Source organism: Panthera leo, chromosome E3, assembly GCF_018350215.1.
Source record: "Panthera leo isolate Ple1 chromosome E3, P.leo_Ple1_pat1.1, whole genome shotgun sequence".
Lineage (NCBI taxonomy): Eukaryota > Metazoa > Chordata > Mammalia > Carnivora > Felidae > Panthera > Panthera leo.
Window position 1 is genome coordinate 24,871,439 of NC_056694.1, and position 19,340 is coordinate 24,890,778.

Consider the following 19,340-nt stretch of genomic DNA (forward strand, 5'->3'; position numbering starts at 1 on the left):
GTCGGTTGAACTTCCGACTTGGGCTGAGATCATAATGTCACCCTTTGTGGGTTGAACCCTGACAGCGCACAGCCTTCTACGGTTTCTCTGTCTTCCCCTCTCTCTGTCCCTCCCCCATCTCAAAGAAGAAAAAAAAAGTGCCTGTCCACTCTCTCCAAGGGCGGGCCTCGCACCACCATTCCACAGCCGGCCACCTGCCGGCTTTAGGACCCGGCGCAGCACGGAATGAAACGTGGGAGGCGGGACTAAGAGAGGCCGTCGCACACACATGACGAAAGCAGCTGGCGTCAGTAGAGGTGAGGAAGCCGGGATTAGAGGAGAAAGCTGTTTCTCGCTAGCCTTGGTTCTCACGCGCCATGGCGGCCCCCGTCCAGCAGCCTCCTCAGTCTAGCGGTGGAAAGCGCAAAGGGAAAGCTCAGTATGTGCAGGCCAAGCGGGCGCGGCGCTGCGACGGCGGTGGGCCACGGCAGCTGGAACCCGGGCTACAGGGCATTCTCATTACCTGCAACATGAACGAGCGCAAGTGCGTGGAGGAGGCCTACAGTCTGCTCAACGAATACGGCGACGACATGTACGGGCCGGAAAAGGTACGAGCCCCAGAGAGGGTAAGCGGGCCTATGAGAAAAGAAAGGAATGCAGGAAGGCCGGCTGTCTTCTACGCGTGCGCGAGTTTTGTGGCCTGGTCTGTGTTCCCGCCTTCTCGCGGAGTCTGAGTTGTAGATCGCTGCCGGGTCGCGTGCTTGAAAAGCTTGCCCATTTGAGGGGTTTTATCCATTATTAATCACAGGGGCTCCTGTTTATAGATTGCTTCTGAGATCCACGTGTTGTGTTTCTGAAGCCCCCAAAGAAACGTTTATTTCTTACGGTAGACTTGTGAAGTAATATTCACGAGGATACTGGATCTCAAGTAGGTTAAGTAAACGGTCCAAATTCACAGGGGAAACTTCATTGGTCGTCATAGTTTTTATATATCTTACCACCATCTTTACGCCATGGTTGTAATAATTGTCCTAAGCATTGTGTCTGAAATAGTGGGTTTAGTACTAGTGCTAGTTATTTCTCAAATGCACGTGTAAATACATTTTAAAAAGCAAACATTTTTGTACCAATTCCATCTAAGATCTAATTGTCTCAACACAGTTTGGAAATCTTTATATTATTGGCATAAGATCTGGACTAATACAGAAACACCTCAATTAATTAAAAGGGGGAGGATAGATAATACAGAGGGGATTTGGATTCAAGTACTGTTATTTACTAGATCTGCGGCATGGGTATATTATTTAATTCTGCTGAGCTAGATAAAAAAGAATAAATGATAGTATATTTAATGTTGGCTGACAAGTTGCTTATGTATATAAATACATCCTGATAAATAATAAAGGTTCCATAAATGGGTATAATTATTACTGGTGCCTGACTGGGAAACTCCATTGGTGGGGCAGAGAACTAGGCAACAAGTTAGTGTCCTGTCTCCACTGGTGTCTTGAGCAAATTCTCAAACTATTTTTGTTCCCTCTTCCTTAGTAGAATAGAAATAAGGGTTTTTAATGCCATAACAGGTTGGTCTAATCTCACCAAAAGGAGACTGTCTCATTAGGTACAAAGATATCTAGTGATGGGATTTAAGGTTTACCTTGAAGTAATTCATTTGGTGAGCACATTTCCCTGTGTCCCAGAGTGTCAAGATGTTTTTGAAAGCATTTTCAAATTATATGTACCCCAGTCTGAAGGAACTTCCTTTTTCCTGTACATTTTGTAGGGAGTGATGTGTCAGTTTCTTAATAAAAAGCTTTATTGTCAGTATTGATCCATCTGCCACTGGAGGTTTCACATAAATATATAGTTATAGCTTTTAACATGAGCTGTTTTGGCATTTTTGCTCATTAATTTTATGCAGTTTACAGACAAAGATCAGCAGCCCTCTGGAAGTGAGGGAGAAGATGATGATGTGGAGGCTGCCTTGAAGAAAGAAGTTGGTGACATTAAAGCATCTACGGAGATGAAGCTAAGAAGATTTCAATCAGTGGAGAGTGGAGCAAATAACGTAGTCTTCATCAGGACACTTGGGATAGGTGTGTCTAATAAGCCTTAAGATTATTGAGCCTATAATATCTAGACATCACCTTGTCTTAGTGAACACTGCCTAAAAAGTGGCTTCATGGTCACGGCTCAGTTAATAATTTGATTGATCTTCTTCACACTGTTTTAGCACTAAGGATATGGAAAGGTAGAATGGTGTGGTGAACATAACATTGGCTTAAGAGTGGAAACCTGGCTTTGCCACTTTCTTTGCGTGTAACTTTAGGTGAAACAAGAGTACATGTTCTGTCTAAAAGAAGCAGCTGCTATTCAGCTCCAGCCAATTTGGAATGACTTTAGCCATCTGGAATGTAGTCCTAATAGGGCCAGGTCTTTTGATTTTTGAAAAGAAGGTGGAAATCTGGAGAAGTTTGTAGATTTTTTAATGTAGTTAACTAATTTAAAAGTATTGAAAACACTGAGTAGCCCCAAATAGACTTGTATGTCGTCAGGATGTGGCCTAAGGATCATATGATGATTTTGTGTAATTCATGGTCTTGGGGCTCCTCTGAGTTCTGAGATCTGGATTTTTGTACAAATTTGATCAATGGATGAGTTGAATGTGTGGTTTTTAAGTTTATTTATATTTGGAGAGAGTGAGTAGGGAAGGGGCAGAGAGAGATGGAAAGAGAGAATCCTAAGCAGGCTCCATGCTCAACTCAGAGCCCCAGACAGGGCTCGATCCCATGAGAGTGGGATCATGCCCTGAGTTGAAATCAAGAGTCAGATGCTTCACCTGCTGAGCCACCCAGACACCCCTGAATTAAATCTTGTAAAGTGACTTGCAGATTTTGTTTTGTTTATTATTGTAAAAAAAAAAAAACAAAACACTGCTGTTTAATAACAATATGTTGGTAGTTGCTCTTGTTATAGGAAAACAATATGGTCTTGTTTGGACAAGTCAGACATCACAAAAATGTTAACTCCAGTGTCTTCATGAACCGTTGTTTTTAGTGAAAGCAGTAGTAATGCTGAAGAGTTAACATATTAGATATAGTAGTAATCATAGGCAGTGAAGAAAGTTGGAAAAACTGTTTGATTAGACTTATTAATGTTCATCGTGATAATTTCTTCTACTCTACTGTTGATGTAGGTTGCTGACAATGAAAATTCATTTTGGACAGTTTGAAGAGGTTTTAAAATGTCTGAGAGCTTATATTCTTGTTCTTTTTTTGCCGATTTTTTTCTTTTCTTTCAGAACCTGAGAAATTGGTACATCATATTCTTCAGGATATGTATAAAACCAAGAAGAAGAAGACTCGGGTTATTCTACGAATGTTACCTATTTCGGGCACATGCAAGGCTTTCTTAGAAGACATGAAAAAATATGCAGAAACATTTTTGGAACCCTGGTTTAAAGCTCCAAACAAAGGGACATTTCAGATTGTATATAAATCTCGAAATAACAGCCACATGAATAGAGAAGAAGTTATCAAAGAATTGGCAGGTATGTTTCTTTTAGTGATTTTACGTTCGTATGTAATAGTAAATACTTGTTTTTAGGAATTTTTTTTTAAGATTTAAGGCTTATATTTTTGGATATAAAGCAAGTATATTAAAATGTCCTTAAAATAAGGGCGCATGGTTGGCTCAGCTGGTAGAGCATGTGACTCTTGATCTCAGGGTTGTGAGCTCGAGCCCCACATTGGGGACAGAGATTACTTAAAAAAAAAAAAAAGTCCTTAAAATAATATCAGACCTAACAGACTTGGATATGAGACTTTCTGGTAGTTAGATATTAAATCTTCCAAATCAAGATTGAATTTTCTTTGGAAAAAAAATTACTCTGATTAAATATTTCAGGATTTTATTTGTATTTATTTATTGAAAGAGTTCACAGAGTTTGACTGAGGTCCATGTAGAAGCATAGACTAGTATGTATATTGCTTTTAACAAGTCCCAAATGGAAAGATGAAAGATTGTGTTTGTATCTGTCAAGCTTCATGGTACCATTCTCCCTCTAAGCGTTTCCCTATTCTTTTTGTTACAGGAATAGTAGGCAGCCTCAACTCGGAAAATAAAGTGGATCTTACCAATCCACAGTACACAGTGGTAGTAGAAATCATTAAAGCTGTCTGTTGCCTGAGTGTTGTGACAGATTACATGTTGTTCAGAAAATATAATCTCCAGGAGGTGGTTAAGAGTGCTAAGGACCCATCACAGCTTAACCCAAAGCAGCCAGCACAAGCAGGAAATGGGAAAGAAGCTAAATTGGAATCTGGTGACAAATCAAATCAAAATGACCCAGCAGAAGGAAAAAATAACCAGCAAGTGGTACCAGAAAATAATGAGGAGCTGGGGCAGACAAAACCAAGATCTGAGACACAGGTGGCGAGTGAGGGAGGAGCTAATCCTGAACTTGAAAGTCAAGTCACAGAAGGATCTGAGCCAAATGAAAATGACCTCTCATAGAGAAAAAAAAAAATCATTTGATGTTTCAGGTAGGTTTCTCTGGTGGCATTTGGTGAGATGTTGGTAGGATTCTGTATAAAATTGTGACTGAAAATACAAGTTTTGAACTTTGTATGTTGCATAATGCTGTACTCAAAATAGTGAACAGTGATTGAGCAGCTCCATTAACAGTTATGTTGGAGATCTTTTCAGCCCCATGTGCCAGGGTGCAGTTTGGCTTATGTGAATTTTGCTTAGCTGGGAGAAACTGTGGATAATTGGTGAGCACTTGCATGGAGGGGAGGGTGACAGGAGGATAATGTTGGGCTCTCCCTCATGATTACTTTCCCCAGCCTCCCTTTCCGCACTGCCATCTAACTTACTGGAGTAAACAAACTCTGTAAGAGACACTCCTAGGGAAAGTATCATTCTAAGGAAGGAATTTTTACATGTTGCAACTCATCTGTCCCCTGTCACTTTGTTGTAAACATTGCAAAAACATGGGTCTTCTAGGTGAGAAGTGAATTGTTTTTTGTGAAGTTTTTGTATTTTTTTGTGATTCTTAGAGTTACTTTGTAACTCTTAGTTATTATGGCAGATTTTATATTTTATTAACATTTGTTAAACAAATCTGATGTTCCAGTGCTGCAATTTTTGAGGTCATGGTGTAAGATAGAAGAGGACCATTCTAGGCATAGAAATACAGACATTTCTGTTGAGGTTAGTGATGAAGAATTAGTCTTCTGTGATACTTTGGTATGCCAGTGCAACAAGGGACACAGATTCTTTCTTTACAGTGAAAGCTACTTTTCAGTGATCTTATGGATTTACAATCCAAGCTGTTGTCTTCCATTGTACATTGTGGAATGCAACTTACAAACCTAGCATTTGCTCTAGCAATTGTAACTATAAATGATAGCCATTTGATAAGTAAAGATGTTGATTATTTTAAATGGCATCTGGAATATCAAAACAGTAAACTTTGTTTAAAAAAGTCATATTCAGGGGCACCTGACTGGCTCAGTTCGTAGAGCATGTGACCCTTGATCTCGGGGTTGTAGGTTTGAGCCCCCGTTGGGTGTAGAGATTGCTTAAAAAAAAAATCTTAAAAAAACAAAAAATCACATTCAGTAAAAGGTTTAAAAAGCAAAATTTTAGTAGCAGCATTATATTAGAAAAATTTAATAATATAATAATAATACCAATGTAATAATACCAATATAACATTAAAATGTGAGGGCAAGAAGCAGTATAAGAAATTGAAAAGCCTTCACTTTCAGTTTAATAAATTGATTTATGTCTCCTGATACTAAAGAGGTTTGGGTAATTAACTGAAAAGCAGCCGCTTCTCTGTCTGGGTTGATGAGTCAACAGATTCCATGAATATTTGTCCTACTATAGCCTTGGTAAGGTTGGTGAATGATGACGAAATTCAAGAAAGCTTGTTCTGCTGCGAGGAGCCTCTCAAAACAAAGGCAATATAAATTTAATGGGTCTTTATAACTGAAGACTGAAGGTCTGTCATCTCTACTCCTGGTGCTCATCCTTGGCTCCATGACCAGTTTTGCCTCATTCTGGTAAAAGGAAATGTTGACATTCATGTTATAGCACACTGCTTTCTTCCCAGAGAGGTGCTGATATAAAACGCTTGGAGTTGAAATGAAGAAAGTTCTGGATAATGCTGCAGAAATGGTTAACTTTATTAAAGACCCATTTATGCAGGAATGTTTAAAAATAAATAAAGCTCAAATCTGAACAAAGAGCACATAAATCTACATACAGAAATCCAGTGGCTTGTCAGAAGAGTTCTCAACAGGATATTTGAGTTGAAAGGTCAATTGCCAGAGTACTTACAAGAAAATACTAGGCCAGATTTTGCAGAGTGCTTTGGAGATGAAGGATGGCTAAGACACTAGTCTATTTAGCAGACTTTTTTTTTTTTTTTTTTTTTTTTTTTAATCACATGAACAAACAAGTTCCTGCAAGGTCCTGGAGAAAATGTATTTTCTTAAAAGTGATAAGATTCTTGGATTGATAGGAACTGACTCGTTGGAACAGTCACATCGCCAAAGGAACTCTTGAAATGTTTCCACAGCCACTTGGGCATGAGAGTGAAGAAAAGATAGCAATGAGTCTGAGGCCTTAACTAAAACTCTCTGTGAAGAACTGCAAAACCAAATAGCCTTTCCCCTCCTTTTCTCAACACCTGTTTATGACTAGGTGGGAAATCCCTTCTCTGAATCTCAGCCTGAGGTTTTGTCCAGGAGAAGAGAAAGAACTCTGAGTCATCGTCTGATAGTTCAGGATTTCTGTGAAGTAAGAGTATCCTTAGTGCTGACACTCACATGCCATGAAACTTAATTTGAAAGTTTTTTCAAGGTTTCCCCCAGGGTAAAACTACTGAAAAAACTGGAAGAGACTCACCAAAGAGGGCTGCATAAGAAGTCCAGGTTGAAAATAAATATTAAGAGGCTGTGAAATTCACTTTTAGATGGGTTTATTTTTAAGTTTTAAAAAGTTCCTAAGTATTATAAATGTTGAGTCTTCCTGCACCAACGTCTATGTCTGTTTAATGGCCAGGGAATGTGGTAATGTATTTTTATCCTCCTAAACTAGTGGTCCTGCTTGGTAAACCAGACTAGAAGGATTAGGGAGGGGAAAAGACTATAGATTGGACCTTGGTAATGCAGATGAGGCTGCAAGTCCTTCTAGATCTTTAGATATTTAGAGTGTTAACTCTTAATAGGTTGAGATCATTTTAAAAGGATGATCAGAGCATTTTAACTGTCACGGAGGATAGGATTTTGGTGCCTTCATCAGACTTGCTCCAAGACAAAGACACTTTTATTTTGATAGTGCAAGACTTTGGGACTCTGGGAATAAAATTGGCCATATGCTTACAGAACATCCAAGTTTGTGGAACTGGGTTCCTTTTACTTTGTGAAAGCTGCTACTCTACAGAAAGATTTTGATTTAGTAGTTTGTTTTTAATCCTCTTGTATTTATTTTTATTTGGTAAGACCTGCGACAAAAGCTATTCTTTCCAGCTGTAAAGCACTGTGTTCTGTTGGAATCTGATTTCATTCATTGATGCATTTTCAGGTTTCATAACTTTATTGTCACTGACTTTTGAGCATGTTGTTTTATAAGTGACAAGATTCCAGGGTGGATATTGAGTGTTGTTTTTTTTTTTCCATTTAATTTTTGTTTTTGTTTTTAAGTTATGTCGGCTAAAAAAAACTCCAGTGTTGTGGTTTAGTAAATTTGTTTTGCTTTGTGGAGGATAGGGTGTTATACTTGGTATTTTGAGACGTGTTTGTTTAAGGTTAAACATGATTTCTAAATGTTCTTTTTATTTGTATTTTGCTTTTGTTATGGCCAGATATTTAGCTTGTTTTTCATAGTTTCTGATATTTTCAGAAAAATCAAAATAAATTTGTTCCCTAAAGATTGGTGTTCTGTGCTTTTTCTTTCTTTCTGCCTCTTAGTAAATCTCTTGATTTATGTGTGTGTGTGTGTGTGTGTGTGTGTGTACACATACATATGTATAATATATATATATATATATAATTTTTTTTTTATGTTTACTTTTTTTGAGAGAGAGAGACAGAGTGTGAGCAGGGCAGGGGCAGAGAGAGAGGGAGACCCAGAATCTGAAGCAGGCTCTGGGCTCTGAGCTGTCAGCAGAGAGCCCAACGCAGGGCTGTGGTGCTCAAACTCATGAATGGTGAGATAATGGCCTGAGCTGAAGTCGGATGCTTAACCGACCTAGCCACCTAGGTGCCCCATAAATCTCTTGATTTATAATAGATACCTCATAAAAGATGTTTTTATGTCAAATTATACATTGTCCTAAAATATAAATCATTTTTATAAATGATTATATAAAAAGGATATAAAACATTTAATAATTGCTCTTGAATAATTACTCTTAAGTAATCCAAACTTTAGATATTTTACAGCGAATTTGCTTCAAAAGGAGGTATAGTAATACAGTAGTCAATTAAATGCACTTATTATTTATATTCCTTATTTTAATATTAATATTAAAATATAAACTAATAAAATTAAATTAATATTATAAAATATTAATATGTTAAAGAACTAATAAGGTCTTAGAAATTATTATTTTTAGATTTATTTATTTTTGAGAGAGAGCATGAGCAGGGGAGGGGCAGAGAGAATGGGGGACAGAGGATCAAAGTGGGCTCCACATTGACAGCAGAGAGCCCAATGTGGGGCTAGAACTAACTGCGAGACCATGACCTGAGCCGAAGTTGGATGCTCAACCAACTGAACCACCCAGGCACCTTGAAGAAATTCAGTCTTGAACTTTTAGAATAGTTCTAATCTTTATTTTGGCTTAATCATTCACAAGATAATTCAATGTCCACTGTGCTTTTCTAAGTAATTATTTGCTATTTTAAACCCTTGCAAATCATTAAAATCATTGCCTTTGTCAGTTTGGTCATTATAACAGTTTTCTTCCCAAATGTTTTTAGATTTTCATTTATTTTTTGGCTAATTGCAAAACAAAAAATTGAGTTTTTCAACCAGGAAAAATCTTCAGCATTTTAAGAGACTAATCACTAAATTGTTAGGAAGCAAGGACTAAAAGCAGCCCTATTAACAACTTAATGCCATCGTCTCTTATCAGGCTATGTTCTACCCCATTCATGGTCTCTCAAAACGTTGCGTTTGATTTTCCCAGTGATTGTCTTTGGGAGTTCTGGAACAAATTCCACCTAATTAACAGAAACAGATTATGAGACACTTGATTCCATTTTGACAATCCCAGCTGTCAGTACAATAGGGAAAGCTTTCATGCAACTCTAGCATGGAGTTTGAGTCTAGGGGTTGTCTTAGCCCACCAAGCTCATTGAAATTCTTGTGTTTATATAGTAAAGTTGACAATGGAGCTCCATCATGGGTTTTTAGTGCAAAGGCTGTGTGCTTCGTCAGAAGAATATAATAATTCCTTTACTCCTAAGTTCAACTGGACCTAGGCCTCCACTACCCCAGGGAAATAGAGGCCACACCTAAATGCACAAGGAAACAAGTTAATTCTTGGGGTTTGGGCTTTTAAGAACTGGGTCCTGCAGTTTCTGAGGGAGATTTTTGAGAGAGAGTTTTGAGTACACACAATTTTCCCCTTATGTCCATGGTAAATCCTCTTCGTTTCCCTTCCTCAAGATGTAACTATTGTATTTTAAAATTTTCTCAAATAACATTTCTGAAAATCAACTGCCATGGATTTAGTAAATTTAATGGAGAAAATGTAACTATTCTTAAAGTTAACTACCTTTTGGTTGAAATACCAATTGACATGGAATTCTCATGTTAAGGATCAATATCAACCAATAGTATTCTGGGATGAGAAGGAAGGAAGTTGCAGTGCCATCTCTATGTTTTTATATAGAATTATTTTTTTATTAAAATTTTAAAAAAATATTTATTTTGGGGAGATAGAGTGCAAGCAGGGGAGGGGCAGAGAGAGAGACACACACAGAATTTGAGGCAGGCTCCAGGCTCCAAGCTGTCAGCACAGAACCTGACGCAGGTCTCGAATCCACAAAGTGCGGGATCATGACCTGGGCTGAAGGCAGATGCCCAACCGCCTGAGCCACCCAGGCACCCATATATAGAATTATTCTTAAATCCTCCCTTGAAGAAGAAGGTTTCTGGAAAGATTCCACAGTTTCTTTGGATAGTATATATATATATTTTTCTAAGCCTTATGTTTGGTCAGTTTGATACTAAAGCCCTGTGCTTTGACTTTGTAAGGGTATTATGGATCAAGAGTGCCACGATTGTTGAATTAGGTGCTGTTTTCATTTTTTAAAAACATTTTTTAAAGTTTATTTGAGAGAGAGAGAGCACGAAACGGGGAGGGGCAGAAAGAAAGGGAGAGAGAGAATCCCAAGTAGGTTCCATGCTCAACATGGAGCCTTGGGGCTCTATTTCATAACTGTGAGATCATGACTTGAGCTGAGATAATGACTTGAGCTGAAATCAAGAATAGGATGCTTAACTGACCAAGTCACCCAGGTGTGCCCAGGTGTTTTTTAAAATCAATTTGCCAGTATTTTTTTTCTCATGGAATGGGACTGATTAGTCTTATAAGGATCCTTAGTAGTTACTCAGTATTGCAGAGTTGATCAAAGCTAGTTTATCAAATATTTGAAAATAAATTTTCTAAAGCAAAATTGTTAGGGCAAAACAAGTTGAAATAGGTATCCTCTGCTTACATACTGAGCAAACATAAAGTCACAAGCTAATAAACTCTATGTACTTACTGCCTTAGACCCTTGTTTGGTAATACATTAACTTTTGGGCAAAAATACTTGCCTTTCTTGGATATTTGTAAGGTGCAGTTGATTTTTTCACATGATCCTGAAGTTCAAGAGTTAATTTCTCTGGGTTGGATGATTTAAAGGGTGCAGATAAGACAACAAAAGCTTTCACTACCTGCAGGAGAAAAGTCCATTTATATTGATGTTTGTTTTTCAGACATATCAAGAGTTTGGAACCAATGCTGAACACAGGTACTTGTAATCAACAGGAGCTTGAGTGATGAATGCAAATCCAGAGATCACCTCTGAACAGAGCTTGGATTACAAATGAGGTTTTGAGATCTAATTCCAGACAAATGGATTCTGAGTGTGAGGAGTGCAGTGTTTCATTAAGGGTAAAGGTTGAGTTTTATTTACATGTCCACATGTATTTGACATTTCATTCAGACTAATCCTGATAGGCAATCCTTGATTTACCGATAACTACTTATTTCAAACCTACACTGTTAGAAACGTGCAGTAGGGGGGACAAATGGAGTTCCCAGAGAATACAGTTTGAAAGGGGTTTGGGAGGCTTAGTGGAAGGATTTTGTATGCTGGGGGATGAACTCTCAGGAAGGATTCGTCTACCTCTGAATATTTTTTTTTTGCTTCTCTTTGGAATACCGTGCAAAACTAATTAATTATTGAAGTTAGTTAAGTATAAATTGTTAACTATTCCTACATTGATCCAGTTGGTATTTACTTCTAATGTTCACCTGAAATCAGCTCTATTGAGACTATGGTAGCAGGAGGAAAATACTTTGAAGAATGGAATTCATTGAATGGGGAAGTGGTACAAGAGGTTTGAGTGTGGGATCCATAGAGTCACTGCAGAGGGTCACAGTTATATGAATGGCAGTAGAGAAAGAGATGTGGGAGGATGCTGATACAGAAACTGATTTTGAAATTTTGCTACTTTATTAGAAATTTCCTCAAGGAAAGGAAAAGTCTCCCTTTCATACTACATGGCTTCCTCCTAAACCTAAGATTATTCCTGTCATTCCCCAGATTCCCTTTAATAGGTTGAAAGTAGGCTTGTGGGACTTGTTTGGGAACCTGGCCACAACATCCTATTTGCGTTGTTCCTGTAATGAAATGTATTTTGATTTCCGTGACAATAGTACATACAGTAGAATCTGCTGTTTTTTCTTCTGTAGCATCTCTTCCTCTTTTAGTAACAGTACCCTGAGTTTCGTACAGAGCATTACCCTAACTTCTCTCTCTAGTGGTGTTGACACTAACTCCTACCTCCAGTGACCGGCATATGATCCAGGTCTGGCCAGTGAGCATATACCATTCCCTGGACCACGTTGGTTGGATATGTGATCTAAGATAGGCAAATATTATTCTGGGAGTTGCTTGAAACTGGTGGAAAGGGAGCTGTCTCTTTTCCTGGTTGTTAAGCTGTGTGCATTTGGAGTGGTTGCTGTCAAGTAGGAAGAACCTTTCCGAATGGAACCAACCTAAAGCACAACAGCCAAGAGATGGAGAGAAACGGTTTTGCTAACTTCACATGAACCCTTGGATGTAGTTGTACCTGAAGACCTCACTTATGTGTGAGCCAGTAAATTCCTTTTTTTAAAAACTTAAGTCAGTTTGAGTTGAGTTTCTGTCATTTGCCTCTAAAAGAATGCTAATACATCCCCTTTGAGATGCAACTCATTTGTAAAGTTGATTGTCTAGTATACATTTTTGGCACATGTGCTTCATAATAAGAAGTACATGACTACTCCTGAGTCACTCCTTAACATGGTCAAATGGATAGAACTTGAGAATATGAAATTGCTACAGTAATGACATTCACTCTACCTCTCCTCTGATTGGATCTGGACTACTGACAACAGCTGATTCAACAACTGCTGGGTGCTCGATTAGTGCACTCTCCACTTCAAATGGCCCAATACGGTACCTGGAAGAGGAAAAGAAGCCCTTGGTCACTACACCACCCAATAGATCTCCCCTGACAATCAATTACTTCCTAAGAGTAAGAGTAGCAAATATACAAACCCAGAGGATATGATGACATCATCAGCTCTACCAACAAACCAGAAAAACCCATCACTGTCCATCACTCCTCTGTCTCCAGTGACATAAAAATTCCCTCTTATCGTGGCAGCAGTTTTCTCTGGATTGTCCTAGAAATCAAAGATGACTCTTGGTCAGAATAGACAAAGGGCTATGGCACCCATGGAATGACTTGTACATTGTGCCTTCTATTTCTAAAATAAATTAATTTAAAGAAATGTAATTCCTAGTGTAGAATACAAAAGATTCAAGAATATAATAAAAAGTAAACCCCTCTTCCACCTCTACCACTCCCTATCACTCCCTCCCTGCCCTCTGCAGCCTGCCTAGTTGTGTTTTCTGAGGACACTCACTACAACTGGTTTCTTACACATAGAATTTAATCTTTGCACAACTCCTAGGAGATAGATGATATTCTCCCCATTTTGCAGTTGATGAAATAGACTTGGATTTTGTGACTTGCCCAAATTGACACAGCAACACGTGATGGATATGAAATTTGGACCCAAGTCTGTATGATTCCCTGTACCACCTTTTCTATTAAAGTGTGGCTAGCCTATTTTACATTCTTGTACCACATATTCAGAGAAGAAACAGAAAGGCCGTGTAGTCTGTAGTCTGAGGGCAATTTCCCCTTCTTTGCCAGGTGGTAGGACGTTGCCATTTTCATCTATAATCTAGAATGAAAGAAACAATTTAGGTTGCTAAATTTGTTTTTTTACAGTGTGAAAACAGGTTATAAATAGTTGTACAATGACTAGTAGAAAACTGTAAAACGTTTCTTCCTTATTGAAACAGATATTACTGACCTGGACATCATAGGGTTGTACTCCTTTGCCCATTGAGCCCGGTTTAATTTCTTGTCCTTTCTGATTGGCACAAATTATTCCCTGTTGAGAGAACATGTTTTATATAAGGATGTAAAAATTCAATTTCTGTAGCTATTTATATCATGACAAGAAAACATAAGACTCAGTATTGACTGATTTTCCCAGTTATACACACACACACACACACACACACACACACACACACACACGTACACATACACACATGCACATTATCTTAGATCAGTGCTTCTCAAACATAAGCGTGTACCAGAGTCACCTGAAGCATTCATTTTTCAAGCACAGATTTCCAGGCACCATCTCAGAGTTTCTGATTCAGTAGGTCTGGCCAGGTGGGGTGTCTGAGAATTTGAATTGCTACCAAATTTCCACGTGCAGCTGATGCTGCTGATTTGAGGACCACACTTTGAAAACTACTCCTTAGACTAAGGATACCCCTTAGTGCACCTTGGGATAAATTCCCCACTGGGGCTCTGTGGGGTCCTCAGTGTTGCTGAGAAGATGAGCTGCTCAAATCTGACCCTCTCTGACCCCTAACACCTTTGAGACTTCTCCAGCATGGGGAGAAGGCAGGAAGACTGGAAGGAATAATCCTAATTCCCCTCTAGCCAAACCTAATTGGGCAATTCAGAGGTTTTGGTGGTTACTTGCAAGGTAAGGTATCCTGGGAAATTCCATAAAAATTTAGAACACCAAGGGGACTCTTCAGGGGCTCAGTCTGGGGTTGAAATGTTCCCAATATGCTAAACCGAAACTGCCCATTAAACATACCACTTCTGTCTGTCCGTAGCCCTCATACAGTTCCAGTCCAGTTTGTGCCTTCCACTGTTCCAGCACCTCGGGGTTGAGTGGCTCCCCTCCTGTCAAGCAGTGCCGTAGCTTCTTGAATTTATATCTGTAGACACAGATATAGGGTCTTTGATGGGAGAAGTCTGAGTGGCTTTCACTAAAACATTATTAGTATATTCTAGCAACAAGCAAATGAGCTAGGAAAGACAAGTAGTAGGAAAGTTCAGTCAGCAAATATTTTTGAGCACCTACTATCTTGTCAGACATGGTTGTAGGTGTGTGGGGCATGTTAGTAATTCAAATAAAATTTCCTGACAGAGCTTGCATTTTAGCAGATCATTAAAGGAGAGGAGAAGGTAGGAGAAAATACCAGTAATGATCTTAAGTGCTTATTATGGGCCAAGTGATAAAACAGCTAACATTAATTAAGAACCTACTATGCTGTGAGGGCTTTAGGAGCATTCTCATAATCCTCACATCCTTATTATACAGATCAGGAACTTGAGGCTGAGAGAATATAAAGAGGTTGTTCCAGGCCTCACCTATAATAAAGGGCTGAATTGACTACCCTGCACTTACCATTTGTCAAGTATCTCACCAAGTAGGCCATTTCCCTGAATTCTCTCCACAACCGCATGAGGCAGCCCTTAATCCTCTCTTGTGGATGGAGTTAAGGAGACTTAGTAAGGTCATCTGGAGTGTCTGAGGTCACACTATCAGTAAATAGTGGAGCCCTACTTGTTTGGTTTTGGAGCTTGGTCAGTTAACCACTGGCCTTACTACTCCACTGCCCACTTTCTCAAGTGAGGAAGTCTGGAATAGCCCAGCTCCGGTGCATTGAGGTGTCCAATGGGGAGGACAGGAGTTGTGCCTATTCAAAATAATCCTGGAAAGCCCTGAACTACTCTTGAAATGTGAGCAAGATGCTTACATTCATATCTGCTTTATTCTGTTTCATAGCACTCTCTCTTCTGGGCATGCACCTTGAGGGTGCAGAGGATGGGTGAGCCTATACTACTTAAATTATTTCTCTCTTCCTTTCTCTTTTCCTTCAGGTACTCAATTTGTATTAGTGAAGTAAATATGCATTGCAAGTCCACTAGGTGTTCAGATGATTTGGATAAATTGATTATAATATTCAAGTCATAAGACTTCATTAGCTTCTCTTCAAGACAATATGAATGCAGCTGTATTTTGGGGAGGGAGGTTGGTGTTCAGCCTTCAGGGTTCTGGTTGTCCCTGGGAAAATGTTCAGTTGCCCCTAGAGGCTATCCTTAGGGGCAACTGGGAAGTGATTAGGCAATATCTGAAGACAGTTTTGATGGTTGCGAGGGAGGTTCTACTGGCATCCGGTAGGTGGAAGCCAGGCAGAATGTTGCTCAACATCCTACAGTGCACAGGACAGTTCCCGACAACACAGAACTATTCAGTCCAAATGTCACTAGTGGCAAGACTGAGGAAACCTGGGCTATCCTGCGCTGAGAAGGGGTGATGCGGGACTATAGCTTTTGTTTGTGGTTCAAATGGAGATTTCTGCCCAAGTACCTCTTAAGGTCTTTTTGCACAAGCATCCGGTACACGGTGGGAGCGCTGCACAGGGTCGTGATGGGATAAGTGGTGAGCGTCTGGATGATGGAGAAAGACAGTTTCAGAAGTGGTTCATTAGAGGCCACAACCAGAGCTGATGTCTGCAACCCCTCAACGTCTATCATTAGCATGTTTTCATCTCATGATCACTACTAGGCATAAGAAAGCAAATATTTATTGTCACTAGTGACTGGATGTCCGTTGGAAACTTCCAATTATTGGGAAGAATACATATATGTTACAGTAATAGACACACACAATCAAATTCAACAAAAAGTAAATTGTCGAATTTGAGACCAACCCCAAAGTAGGAACTGGTTGATTCTACCTCAGGGGTGCAAATTACCTTTCATGGTGGAATTTTGAAACCTCCTGCCCATATATTCCTGCACAGTACTCACCCTAGATGTGAGCTAACCTACCAAAACTTTCCCAATACTGTTTCTATAAAAGATACCAGTCCTTTTGAGTGGATTGATTAAATGCATAAGTCATTTTCCAGGCCCAGATTTGCTGGGCTCATTTTCCCTCTAGCTCCTTAAAGAAAAATAATGACATAGGCAGGTTAAATCTAGAGAGATACTCACGTTTTAGATTTCCTGTTTCTAGAGAGGTTCGACTATGCCAAGTGATAAATTGACAGTTTGTATTAAACTTAAACATTTGAGAGAAGGCTTTCAAGACATATTTCTAGTCTATCTGGATCATGAAAAACTTTTGATCTGTAAGTGAACATCTCTACTATGTGTACTTGCTCCCTGGATTCCAACTATTCTTAATAGGTGTAAGTGCTCATACCTAAGAATAGCGTAAAGTTTTTAGAGCACTTAAAATACACACATCTTTGTGTGTTTGTGTGTGTTTTAAAATACACACTATCTTTGTAAAATAAGAATATTCTTATTTTAATCAACTTATTTAATACGTTAAATAATATAGATTAATAATATAAGAATACATTAATATTATTAACATATTACTAGCGTGACTATGTCTTAATATAATGTTAAATAAATTGATTAAAGTAAGTATAATATGTATCTTAAATACTATACAATATTTAATATTTTACTAAAATTATTATTCCTATTTTTAAAAATGCAGGTTTCAGAACTGCAAACTTAGTTTATCTACTTAGGACACTTTATTAGCCTGATGGAGAGATCCTAGTTCTTATGCTACCCAGCATTTCTGTTAAGACCCTCAAGCCATCTCGTCAGACCAGTTAGCAAAATAACAGGGTGAGTAGAGCTTTTATTCACACAGGTGTGGTGTTTGTTTAATAACATGTATTTTGTTAAACATAATTGATTTTTCATGGGTGAAAAATAATTGGCCTGAATCACATCTTTCTAAAGGCTAAAGAAATGAGAGCAATCTGATACCTCAATTTAGCTGTCTCTGGCTGAAAAGGAGGGACATGCCTGATTTCAAGACAAATATTGGGTTCTGAGAATTCACAAAGTGAGAAGCTCAGGGTGAGGGGAGAATGGAAGGAGCTGCTCTGGGAGAAAGGGGACTCCACCTTTTAGTCTTCTCTACACAGGGTTTGGGATTTATCACCTATTGTTTTTGTTTCACTGAGTCAGAAACCAAAGATTTGTTTGGACTTGAGACTTCTAATCTGTTACTTAGAATCTCATGCTCAGTGGGACATTAGAAATCCTGAACAGTTTGAAGCACAAGAGTGGATTTTATGCCTGAGAGTGTTGTGGGTGTTTCCTCTCTGTTAACTACATTCAAAGGCCAAGTCCCTGGAGACTTCAGTTCTTAAAAAGGAATTCTTTCCACAAGCCCAGGAAACTATATTCTGAAGAATCATTTCTCTGTAGTTTTGGAGGAGACAAGGAAGAGATGTAGCTAGAAGTCATGACTTACATCTAAGAAAGTGTCAGTGTCAAACTGGGCCATCCGATGTACAAAGACACACGCTCCCTGAAGCCAGGATGAAAACACACTGCCAATGGCAGCCTTGATCCAGCCAGTGTCAGACATGTTCCATATGATATCTGAGGACTTCAGGTCTAGCCAATACCTAAGTGATATGGAGAAGCAACAAGACCAAAAAACAAAACAAAACAAAACAAACAAACAAAAAAAAAAACAAAAACCCAAAACAAAGCTAAAGAAAGAAAGAAATCCCACAAAACAAAAAGCAAAACAAACAAAAACAAAACAGGAAAGCAAACAAACTGGTGTCTTTGAGAACTGACCAGAACATCAGGGGCTACAGAGAAAGATCAAAAGAAGCCCGAAGGCAGGATGAGCTATTATTCTACCTCCCACTTTTGTTATTTTGTTAGAGAACTTCTTCAGAATCCTAGGTAATATGAAAATAGGGAGGCTGGGTTTGGCACGATATTCTAGGTTTGTTCATTGATGCAACAAATATTTATTGTGTCAATATATGCTAGGCACTGTTCTGCCTAGCATAGTGAGATAGACGAGATATCTGCTCTTACTTCAGCAAGACAGATAGCTAACAAGCACACAATAAAATGAATGAGTATAGATCAGTATCATAATATCAAATAGTGATAAGTGCTCTGAGGAAAATAAAACAAGTAATGTGATAGCTTTAAGATATCTAGGAAGGCCTTTCTGGGTGAGTGAGCTTCTCTGGCAATGAGAAGGAGCCAGACATACGGTTATCGAGATGTGGCCAAGGGTGATTCCTGTACATCACTCTGTGCTCATCACAAGTGCACTCCCTAATTCCCATTGCCTGTTTAATCCATAAGTTCTTGCTTGATCAGTTGGTGAGATGGTGCCATTTACTGAGCTAGGGTTGGGCAGGGGCATCAAGGATTCTGTTTTGTAGACATTATATTGGAGAAATCCAATAACCCTCCAAGTGGTGGTGTCAGCTCAGTTGGATACACATGTGGGCGGCTCAGGGGAGAATTTAACAAAAACAGTTTTCCTCCCTACCTTCCACAAAGGGTGTACCCAATTCCAAGGCTGCTCTGAGAGTGCTGGGCCATCTTGGGAGCACCTGTGGTCCCACTGGTGAAATAAATGGCCACTGGTTCTTGACTTCCTGTTTCTACACAGCTGTGCTCTTCAGAGGCAGATCTGTAAAATATGGATCCCAACATAGTGGCTGAAGGTGGCAGACCAGTTTATCTCTCTCTCTATATATTTGCATATATATATATATATATATATATATATATATATATATATATATATATATCTTCTTGATACCAGGAAACAGTTAATAGAAAAAAACCTAATCCAAAGCCTCCTTGAGAGGAAATTCTCAAGAAATCTTAAAGGGACT

At 38.8% G+C, this 19,340-nt stretch overlaps 2 protein-coding genes across 2 annotated transcripts in view; one reads left to right on the forward strand and one right to left on the reverse strand.

Moving 5' to 3' along the window:
• Positions 1–11,018, forward strand: THUMPD1 (THUMP domain containing 1). Its single transcript, XM_042922048.1, has 5 exons — positions 1–587; positions 1,901–2,075; positions 3,281–3,529; positions 4,073–4,523; positions 10,984–11,018. The coding sequence occupies exons 1-4, from the start codon at positions 357–359 to the stop codon at positions 4,492–4,494; spliced, it is 1,077 nt and encodes a 358-aa protein (XP_042777982.1). The 5' UTR covers positions 1–356; the 3' UTR covers positions 4,495–4,523; positions 10,984–11,018.
• LOC122209825 (acyl-coenzyme A synthetase ACSM4, mitochondrial) overlaps positions 8,845–19,340 on the reverse strand; it is a 20,738-nt gene continuing 10,242 nt past the window's right edge. Inside the window, exons 4-13 of the mRNA XM_042922047.1 lie at positions 18,989–19,132; positions 17,936–18,092; positions 16,016–16,095; positions 14,453–14,576; positions 13,643–13,723; positions 13,409–13,510; positions 12,816–12,943; positions 12,618–12,717; positions 10,822–10,941; positions 8,845–9,218 (exon numbers count right to left, since the gene is read on the reverse strand). Coding sequence (XP_042777981.1) covers positions 9,132–9,218; positions 10,822–10,941; positions 12,618–12,717; positions 12,816–12,943; positions 13,409–13,510; positions 13,643–13,723; positions 14,453–14,576; positions 16,016–16,095; positions 17,936–18,092; positions 18,989–19,132 — 1,123 coding nt within the window. The 3' untranslated portion in view covers positions 8,845–9,131. The remainder of the gene's footprint in view (positions 9,219–10,821; positions 10,942–12,617; positions 12,718–12,815; positions 12,944–13,408; positions 13,511–13,642; positions 13,724–14,452; positions 14,577–16,015; positions 16,096–17,935; positions 18,093–18,988; positions 19,133–19,340) is intronic.